The 11739-nt window shown below is 35.8% G+C and overlaps 1 protein-coding gene across 1 annotated transcript in view; it reads right to left on the bottom strand.

Moving 5' to 3' along the window:
- Positions 1 to 3341: 3341 nt before the first annotated feature.
- npr1a (natriuretic peptide receptor 1a) overlaps positions 3342 to 11739 on the bottom strand; it is a 131888-nt gene continuing 123490 nt past the window's right edge. Inside the window, exon 22 of the mRNA XM_051136845.1 lies at positions 3342 to 6536. Coding sequence (XP_050992802.1) covers positions 6385 to 6536 — 152 coding nt within the window. The 3' untranslated portion in view covers positions 3342 to 6384. The remainder of the gene's footprint in view (positions 6537 to 11739) is intronic.

Raw genomic sequence — 11739 nt, 5'->3', positions numbered from 1 at the left:
GTATTCCGAACGCGGAGGGAAGGCGGAGCGGAGCGACTCATTTATACCAATCGCGTGCTGGGTATTTTGATTGACGTGGCAGTTGACCAATCGTGGTGACGGCTCTGTCAGAGAGCCCCGTTAGACAAAAAGAAGCCCGTGCAACTTGACAAGAACGCTGCTTCTGTGTAAACATGTGGGTAAAAACTCAGACAGACAGTAAACTATAAGATTGGAGTGTAGCAAATTAAAACTGGATTAATGCGTACTCTTTTAAATGTGGTAACACAGAAGACATTTGTCGTATGGGGGCTCTTCGCTTTACAAGAACAAACAATATTATTCGAACATATATATATATATATATATATATATATAACCAAATAAAATAAATATGTGTGTGTGTAACTGTATATATTTCCCCTATATATCAAGGCACATGTATTATTTCCATATATATATATATATATATATATGACACAGACATTGGTCCAAATTGTATTATTACATACATTTCCATAAATATAAAAATGTACATTATTGTCACATATTTTCCGATATATGGAAAAGGCAATTATTTTTTATTTAATATACTGTAATATATTAACACAATATATTATTTAATATAGTTTCAATATATACATAATTGAATACATTGCTTGTTAGTATATGAGGAATTCTGTGGGGATAGCTTTTCAACAATATTATTATTTTAATATAATTAATAATAATACATTAATTATTACATTACAATTGTAATCTGAATTTATGTTTATTATATTATATAATATTATATCACTGCTTACAAAAAAAAGCAAGCAAAAAAAAAAGTAATTTCTGGCTTTACTGATTTTCAATATGTTTATGTGTGTGTGTAAGTGTATATAAACTGTATATATTTTCCTCATACATATATATATATATATACACACTCACTGACCAAAATTATAAACGCAACACTTTTGTTTTTGCCCCCATTTTTCATGAGCTGAACTCAAAGATCTAAGACTTTTTCTATGTACACAAAAGGCCTATACACAAATCTGTTTAAATCTGTGTTAGTGAGCCGAGATAATCCATCCACCTCACAGATGTGGCATATCAAGATGCTGGTTAGACAGCATGATTATTGCACAGGTGTGCCTTAGGCTGGTCAAAATAAAAGGTCACTCTCAAATGTGCAATTTCATCATACAGCACAATGCCACAGATGTTGCAAGTTTTGAGGGAGCGTGCAATTGGCATGCTGACTGCAGGAATGTCCACCAGAGCTGTTGCCCGTGAATTGATTGTTCATTTCTCTACCATAAGCCGTCTCCAAAGGCATTTCAGAGAATTTGGCACTACATCCAACCGGCCTCACAACCGCAGACCACGTGTAACCACACCAGCCCAGGACCTCCACATCCAGCATCTTCACCTCCAAGATTGTCTGAGACCAGCCACCCGAACAGCTGCTGCAACAATCAGTTTGCATAGCCAAAGAATTTCTGCACAAAGTCAGAAACCGTCTCAGGGAAGCTCATCTGCATGCTCGTCGTCCTCATCGGGGTCTTGACCTGACTGCAGTTCGTCGTCGTAGCCAACTTGAGTGGGCAAATGCTCACATTCGATGGCATCTGGCACTTTGGAGAGGTGTTCTCTTCACAGATGAATCCCGGTTTTCACTGTACAGGGCAGATGGCAGACAGCGTGTATGGTGTCGTGTGGGTGAGCGGTTTGCTGATGTCAACGTTGTGGATCGAGTGGCCCATGGTGGCGGTGGGGTTATGGTATGGGCAGGCATCTGTTATTTACAACAAACACAGGTGCATTTTATTATGTCATTTTGAATGCACAGAGATACTGTGATGAGATCCTGAGGCCCATTGTTGTGCCATTCATCCACGACCATCACCTCATGTTGCAGCATGATAATGCACGGCCCCATGTTGCAAGGATCTGTACACAATTGCATGGCTAGCATACTCACCGGACAAATCACCCATTGAGCATGTTTGGGATGCCCTGGATCAGCGTATACAACAGCATGTTTCAGTTCCTGCCAATATCCAGCAACTTCGCACAGCCATTGAAGAGGAGTGGACCAACATTCCACAGGCCACAATCAACAACCTGATCAACTCTATGGGAAGGAGATGTGTTGCACTGCGTAAGGCAAATGGTGGTCACACCAGATTTTTTTTTCTTCAAAAATGTAAATATATTGTCACATATTTTTCAATATATAAAAAGCGGCAATCCTTTATTAATTCTTTATTCTTTAATCCTTTAGCAATCCTTTATTAATTTTATTTTACAAAAATGCTTGATAGAAGTTACACGTGACAGTTTACCCCAATAAAAATGGCCTCTACATGCCAAAATATAATAATTGAACAGTGCTATTATAGCAGTACTTACCTCTTAGATGCATTACCTCTTATTCTTCAAAAGGCTGACTATGTGAGACATTACTGTACACCATTAAAAACACAAGAATTAGTGAAAATAGCTCAGTGTTTTTAATGTGTTTATTTTACATAATCCCCCTCCCCTCAAACATAACAAAAAGAAACTTCACTTAAAGACTTGGTAGTAATATATACCAATATTCCCCACAGCCCCAGCTATTCAAACCACACACAGAGGACAGATAAAACAATACAATCATATATTCATGCCCTCCCAACAGGAAAGCAAGAAGAGCTGCTTCTTAAAGACTGTACATCTGACATTATCAATCAGGATCTCATGACACAGGACGTCTGCTGTCACGTCCACATGTTGCATTGCTACAGTTTGACTGACAGTTGTCACAGCAGAGGTGATGTGGAAAAACACAGCATTTATTTACATCTGGACCAGATATTAATATTTATTTCAAAAATAGAGCAGCATGATTACCAAAGCCTTTACGGGGATAGTTCACCCAAAAATGTTTACTCTTATGTTTTCTTGTTGCACAACAGAGAAGATACTTTGAAAAATGTTGGTTGACAGTAGCCATTGGTTTTAATATAATAAGGAAAAAACATTATGGAAGCCAATGGCTACTGTAAATGATGACAGAATGTTCATTTTTGGGTGAACTATCCCATTAATGCCATCAGATAACTGTTGGACTGTTTCCTCTCAGGATGTACTGTATGCAGTCATCAGCACAAGAAGTGGATCAAAGAATTTTTCGGATTGTACTGAAATGTAATGAGCATCCCAGAGGACTCTGACCCGGTGAGATTCGATGGCTCAGCAGGTGTCATCGCAACAGGGAAAGTTTCTGTCCACATCCTCATTATCTCAGCTTAGACTCAGGGAGATGAGCAGCGCTGCACAATTGACACCTTACAAAACACAAGAATCTGTGAAAGTTTCAGAATGGGAAGAAATATGTGATTTAACTGAATCTTAAACTTGACATTTGCATCATGCTGGATGGAATTCAGCATAGCTGAGATTTTGTCAGCAGGAAGCTGCCGGTTAGAACGTTTCTTCTTATTAGAACTATTATTAAAGGGATAGTTCACCCAAAAATGAACATTCTATCATTAATTACTCACCCTCATGCTGTTCCAAACCCGTAAGACCGTAAGACACAAATTAAGATATTTCTGATAAAATCTGAGAGCTTTCTGACCCTGAATAGACAGCAACACAACTACCACATTCAAGGCTCAGAAAGGTAATAAGGACATCATTAAAATAGTCCATGTGACATCAGTGTTTTAACTGTAATTTTATGAAGCTATGAAAATACTCTTTGTGAGCAAAAAAATACTCTTTGTGAGCAGAACTAATGACTTTATTCAACAATTTCTTCTACTTACATCACATGGACTATTTTAACAATGTTCTTACTAGCTTTGAAGGTGTCAGTTGTGTTGCTGTCTATGCAGGGTCAAGAAGCTCTTGGATTTCATCAAAAATATCTTAATTTGTGTTCTAAAGATAAACAAAGGTCTTACGGGTTTGGAACGATATAAGGGTGAGCAATTAATGACTGAATTTTTATTTTTGGGTGAACTATACCTTTAATGAAGATCTTTGAATCATTATGAGCTGGTAAATATTAAAAGGTGTATAATGTGTACATTTAGTGATGGTGATGGTGGTTCAACTTTCCCACATCCAAACCTAACAAAAATACTATGCTAATTGATGCTAAAATATTATTATATTGAAAATACAAGTCAAAATTGAACCCATTTACTGTTCTTGCGCTTATCCACATTCATCACATTCTGAAGAAACAAACCTTTGTTTTATAATCTATTATTGTCTATTATTATCTTCATAAAAATGTAACAATAGTTAGTTAAATTACTATAATTGTACGGTTGCAGCTGCTGTTCATGTTTTTGAATGTATAATTGTATGCTAAAAAACGTGAAATTTTAGAAAAAAATTATGGCAGCAGCTCTGGGTTAGGAAGGGAGTACACATTTTAATTGTCTACACATTTTTCCATTTGCATCATTACCAGGGTCACTGTAGGGTCTTTTTGTGTCCTGTACATAACTCATTTGCCATGATAGCATAAAAATTACTATGAAAAATTTTCATAACAAAAGCATTACTTGGCTCTTTAGATACATTTTCTAGACTTTTTAAAGTTTTGTGTAAGATATTTTTGCTATGTCCCATGTACTGCCCATTAAATTTGAATGAGAGTAGAATATAGTCAAATCATAAAATTGTAACATTTTGTTCTTCTATTAATATTTTGTTTAATAAGAGATTACTCAAATGGAGTGTCTCAAGAGCTCAGCTAATATGTTTCTATAGTACTTTATGACATGACATAGAGCGAATGGGAAATTATTACAATTTTTGAGTATTGTGAGGGTTGACAGGCACTCTATGGTGATATTGACCCACCAGTGTTATTTTATTATAGCTGTGTGTGACATACTCCTTTTGTTCTTCAATTTTTTTTGCAATTGAGTATAGAAGTGATGATATAGAGGTATTGTTTTGAGTCAATCTACTTGTCAAAGGTTTGGGGTCAGTAAAATGTTTTCATAAGTCTCTTATGCTCACAAAGGCTGTACTTTTTTTTATATCACAATACAGTAAAAACAGTAATATTGTTAAATATCATATAATTCTAAAAAACTCTTTTCTATTTGAATATATGTTAAAATGTAATTTATTCCTGTGATGCAAAACTGAATTTTCAACATCATTACTCCAGTCTTCAGTATCACATGATCCTTCAGAAATCATTCTTATATGCTGATTTGCTGCTTAAGAAACATTTCTGATTATTATCAATGTTGAAAATAGTTAAGCTGCTTAATATTTTTGTGGAAACTGTGACACATTTTCTTTTTCAAGGTTCTTTGATAAATATGAAGTTTAAAAGAACAGCATTTTTTTGAAATAGAAATCTTTTGTAACATTATAAATGTCTTTACTGTCACTTTTGATCAATTTAATGCATTCTTATTGAATAAAAGTAGTAATTTCTTAAAATAAAATCTAATCTGACCCCAAATGGTTTTAAATCCAAAAATATCAGAATTCATAAATGCAGCAAAATAACATTAACCGCTAATTAAATCTCAGTGGTTAAAATCGTTTTACATTCTGGATGTCAGAAGTGTTGGTGATTCTTGTTGGAAAAAGTAAATCCTGCTATTAAATGAAGATAAGAACATCCCTGGGCTGTTTTCATCTGAAATGCTATTGCAACATCAATACATGTGGAGTTCTGGAGGGAAATTATCTTTCGATCGGAGAAAAAAATTCATCATTGCACATTTCTACGCTTGCTTCATCATACTTGCCATTTATTATTATTTCTCTTATGTGCGCAACTTTCACCTGTGGTTCAAAACCCTCTGCTGACTGGATCAGTTTTAGCAGACAGTAGAGATCTGAACTGACCTGCATCCCAGAGGAGCAATCGAGAACATTTTGCATGGCTAAAAAAACCTAGAGTGACTACAGCACTGTGTCTCTGAACAATAACGTGATCAACAACATACAGACCCAGAGGACTCCTGATGACTGCTTTAAAAAAATCTGGATGAAGACCTATCACGACAAAACAAAATTCAAAACTCCTACGAGACCCGTAAACACTCGATCCCAGATTCGATCAGACCAGGAGCAGGTCCGTTCAGCTCAACAGTCACTGATCTGATGGTGTGTTACGTCATCTTTTATTTGTCTAAAGATTCTGCTCAAGTATAGTTTTTTTCTTAGTTTACTTGGCAAAGAAGTCACAGCTAGATTCCCATGAAGCAATACCGTGAAGCTTCTGGGAGATGAAAGATGAACCAGACCCAGTTTTGAAACTTTCTAAGTCTGGTGTTTTTCTGAAGAAATCTTCTGTCCCACAATGTCCCAGTACTTGTTTAGAAGTGTTTGTTTTGTTCTCTACTCTCAGGTGCATTGCTCTTTCTCTCTGTCCGTCAGTTTTTAGGCATTGTTGGAGCTGATCTCTCCTAGCAGCCAGTACGTCCTCATTCGTCCTTTTCCCTTCATCTCCACGTCTCCCCTGAGCTCCAGCTGGAAGCAGTTGAATTCCTGCAGGACGGCCCGTGTGGCCTCTGAAACGTGGATCTTCAGGGCTGATGGAAGAGGGATGTACAGTACATTATGAAATTATCACACACACTCTTTTCTCTGTATATCTTTCCCTGGCTGTGTCAATTTAGTTCGCATTAAATTAAATAACACATAATCAACCTTAAAGGGATAGTTCACTGAAAAATGAAAATTCTGTCATTAATCACCCTCAAGCTATTCCAAACCCATAAGACCTTCGTTAAATTTTGAAAGCCAAATCAAGATATTTTTGATGAAAGCAACGCAACTCGTTCAAGGCACAAAAAGGTATTAAAGGAGAAGTCCACTTCCAAAACAAAGATTCACATATAATGTACTCACCCCCTTGTCATCCAAGATATTCATGTCTTTCTTTCTTCAGTCGTAAAGAAATTATGTTTTTTGAGGAAAACATTTCAGGATTTTTCTCCGTATAATGACTGATATGGTGCCCCGAGTTTAAACTTTCAAAAAGCAGTTTAAATGCGGCTTCAAACGATCCCAAATGCAGTTGTAAAAAATCCCAGCCGAAAAGGAGGGGTCTTATCTAATGAAACGATTGCTTATTTTCATTTAAAAAATACATTGTATATACTTTTTAATGTCTAACGCTCGTCCTGTTTTACTCTGCCTGGACTGTTTTTGTTCCGGTTCATGACAGTTAGGGTATGTCGAAAAACTCCCATCTCATGTTCTCCCTCAACTTCAAAATCGTCCTATATCGCTGTTTTACCTTTTTTGTTAATGGTGTTTGCTTTTCTTTGCATGTTTACTTTGCAATGTCTGGGTCGGTACTTCTGCAGCGATGTAGGATGATTTTGAAATGATTTTTGAAGTTGAGGGAGAAAATACGATTGGAGTTTTTCGACATACACTAACTCTCTTGGGCCAGAATACACAGAGAATACACAGGGGAGAAAGACAAGACAAGCGTTTGAGATTAAAAAGTATTTAAACTGTATTTTTTAAAATGAAAATAACTGATTGTTTCACTAGATAAGACCCTTCTTCCTCGGCTGGGATCGTTTACAACTGCATTTGGGATCAATTGAAGCCGCACTTATACTGCCTTTTGGAAGTTCAAACTCGGGGCACCATATCAGTCCATTATATGGAGAAAAACGCTGAAATGTTTCCCTCAAAAAAAATTTCTTTACGACTGAAGGAAGAAAGACATGAATATCTTGGATGACAAGGGGGTGAGTACATTATATGTGAATCTTTGTTTTGGAAGTGGACTTCTCCTTTAAGGACTTCGATAAAATAGCCCATGTGACATCAGTGGTTCAACCATAATGTTATGAAGCTATCAGAATACTTTTTGTGTGCAAAGAAAACAAAAATAACAACTTAATTTAACTATTTCTTCCATGTCTATCAACACGCATTCACAAGAATACCACGATGCATGTCCTTAATATCTTGGGTTTTGAATGTTTCAGTTGCATTGCTGTCTATGCAGGGTCAGAAATCTCTCAGATTTCATCAAAAATATCCTAATTTGTGTTCCAAAGATGAACAAAGGTCCTACGGGTTTGTAATACCATAAGGGTGAGTAATTAATGACAAAATGTTCGTTTTTGGGTGAACTTTAAAGATGCAGTAGTAGTAAAAAAACAAAACAACAAAAAACAAAAAAAGGATGAATTTTATTTGTCAGAAAAAGGGTGCAAGATTTATAACTACACTACTGTTAAAAACTACCATTTGGGGTCAGTAATATACGTGATATGTATGATAATCAACACAACGTTTTTTTACGATGGTGAATGAAGAATGAAGTCGAAATTACAAAAATAAAGTCAAAATATTTAGAGACTAAAGTTAAATTGTTCCGAGAATAAAGTCAAAATTCTAGCCTGTTGCACATGCAAATTGCCTGGATTGAGAACACCTGGAAATATTTCAGCATTCTCATCTTTCAAAATCTGTCAGTCTTACAGTGAAATTTAAACAATATGTCTTACAATAATGTGTTTTTCACACGCTTTAATGTGGCGTGACAGATTGCTGTAGCAGCATTTGAATCAGTCATCTTTTTGATTACAATGAGACATTTGTTTAATTAAATTAGGCTATACTTTTTTCAGTCGTTCTGATGTTCTTTACATTAATATTGTGCTATAAACTTAAAATAAAGAGGAAAAACACATGTATAATTTGTATTTTGTGATAAAATTGAAAGCATTTGAATGCTGTTATGACGCTATGAGAATACTTTTTTGTGCACAATGAAAACAAAAATAACTTTAATCAACAATTTCAACATGCGTTCACAATAGTAATCGTTTATCAATCAGTCATCTTTCTGATTACAATGAGACGTTCGTTTAATTCAATCAGGCTTTACTGTTTTTTTTTCCTTCTGATGTTCCTTCACATTTATATTGTGCTATAAACTTGAAATAAAAAGGAAAAACACATTTATAATTTGTATTTCATGATAAAACTGACAGAATTTGAAAGCTGAGCTGTGTTACATAAAAAGCAACAAAGCACAATATTATTGTGATTCCTGGCTGGCATGCTACAAACAATGAACGGAAGATGTTAAATATTATTTCCAATTATTTACTGTATTATACTGTGAATAAAACAGCTTGTGAAAAGTCACTTACATACTTCAGAAAAGACAACAGTATAACTTATGTTAATGAGTTGGAGTCCCTTTCAAACTTTAGAACGTTTTATTGTTGTTTTTAATTAAATACATGTGAGGAATGATAGATTGGATGCCACAGACATTTTTGCAGAGTAGGTGGTGGAATTTTCACAAAGAAAACAGTAAAATTTAATGAAACAAATGTCTCATTGTAATCGAAAAGTCTATTGATTCAAATGAATACAGCGATCTGTCTCACCACATTAAAGAGTGTGAATAACACATTATTTGTATTTCGCTATAAAACTGACAGATTTTGAAAGCTGAGGCTTTATTTTATATTAAAAGTATCAAAATCACAAAGCTTATTGCTATTATTGGGTGGCTGGTGCACTATCAACAGGCCTAATGAATAGGGGTGGAAATCTTTAGGCACTTCACAATCCGATCTGATTCCGATTCTGGAAGTCACAATCTGATTCCAAATCGATTCTTGATCTACATTTTTCCCCTAATTAATTTTTATGCTGTGCAAATACAAAATTTACTTAATTTTTTTATTATAGCAGGCTACATTTAAAAACAATTACTTATTTAAAATAATTGTTCTTTATGTATCCGAAAGATTACAGACAATAGTTTTTTGGGTTTTTCTTTTTTTCCTCAGCATTATTGCCGATTGATTATTACTGATGAGATCATAGACAGTGGCAGCTTTAACAGACTGTATTCACACTAATGCACAGATCTATTTCGATATATCAGATGTTTTGTCCTGCTCTGAAAACATAACTGACTGTGTGAACATCAATTTCGTATAAAAGTATTCGAAAATGCAAGTGTGTTTAGTGTCTCCGTCAGCAGCAGCAGCAATGAGCACACCTTCAGCGCAGTTCCACGTTCAGTCACACATAATAGGCTAAAGATTGCCTTGCACCTGCAAAAATTATTACCATGAATGTTTCGGGGGGGAAATAGTAAGGAGATTTTTAAATTATTTATTAATAAACTATTTTTTTCTGAGTCAGTGTCGCAGGTGTGAAGTTGCCGATGCTCTTTGGACGCGCCTTTAGAGAGAAAAGCATCTTTACAGATTACATAATAAAAGAGTTTTTGTTTTCAATTTATTTTATTTCGTTAAGTAATAATTTAAACCTTTCTATAGATATATTTATCATGTCTGTAAGGTATGTATTCGCTGTTTCGGTTCATTTTTGTGAAGCGCTCCAGTTGAGACGACAGAAAGCATCACGTTTGTGTTTTTTATTTTATAAAAGCACCGTTATTTTATAAAAGTACCGTTTGCAGCATTTTGTTCATATTGTGAGTGCACATAAATAAAAGTATACCCTTTACAGTTCCAAATAATGCATTATTCTTACCTTTATGAGCAAAAATGACATAATATTTTAAATTGTTTCCACTGAGAAGTGATCACGCTGATGCCTCCAAAGCGGCTTCAGCTTCCACTCTCCTCACAAACGATTGAATCCCACATTTATCTACACTGTAAAAAACAATTTGTTGAGTCCGCTCACCACCAGATGTCGCTCTCACCCTGTCATTACACACTGACTGTTGCATTACCCGTCATGCAGCGCGCTGATTGAGTCAGCACCTGTGACCAATCAGGCGCGCTATAAAAGCCCTGGACTTTCCCCATGCTGATCACGGAGTATTGTGGTTTTCATTGTGGTATTATCGTTGTTATTTGCATTGTTGTTTCCCTAGTTCCAAGTCCCTTAGTTCCCATTCTGTAACGTTGAGTGAGAGACGAGAGGAGAGCGGATCCAAATGCGAGCTTTTATTAACAGGACGAGGCAAAGACATGGTCATAGCAGGCAGGGTCAGAACAATGGCAAACAGGTATGTAGACAGCAAGACAGAGAGTAGTCAATAACACAGGCAAGGGTAGATCCACAGCGAACGTTAACCAAAGGGAGAGGCAAGGGAATAGTCCGTAAAACGAGCGAGTAGTCCGTAGACAGGCGGCGAGACAGACGAGACGAGATGGCCAGGCGAGAAATCTATACACAGGAAACTGGGGAACATGGAAACTAGGAACTAGTTCCAATGTTCCTAATAATAATAATGATATTCAGATATCAACGCAAGTTAAATACTTAGGGATTGAATTGAGACCTACCTTATCCCTTATTTCAAAAGTAAATTATATGTCAATCTATAGAAATGTAGAAGATGACATTCAAAGATGGATGTGTCTACCTTCATCACCACCTGCCCGAATGTCATCAATAAAAATGAATATTTTGCCTCGCATTAATTTTATTAGCTCCATGGTTCCTCTTTCCCCACCAGCAAATTATTGGAAAAAGTTAGATTCTTTACTGATAAAATATGTATGGAATGGAAAACGTCCACGCATTAAGTGGTCTACACTTCAGAAAAGCAAATCGGAAGGTGGATGGGGCTGTCCCAACTTTAAATGGTATCATTGGTCCTTCGTTCTGCTCCCAGTTGTGAAATGGTTTGATCCTTGTTCACAGTCTTCGTGGAAACAAATAGAAAAAGATCTAATTTCACCAATTTGTTTGCAAGACTTTCTGTTTTCTGGCATTTCTTACAGGAAGAGTTCATTATACTATGGTTCTATTCTGTCCTAC

The sequence above is a fragment of the Labeo rohita genome, chromosome 19 (genome assembly GCF_022985175.1).
Source record: "Labeo rohita strain BAU-BD-2019 chromosome 19, IGBB_LRoh.1.0, whole genome shotgun sequence".
NCBI lineage: Eukaryota > Metazoa > Chordata > Actinopteri > Cypriniformes > Cyprinidae > Labeo > Labeo rohita.
This window is presented reverse-complemented; position numbering and strand designations above follow the sequence as displayed.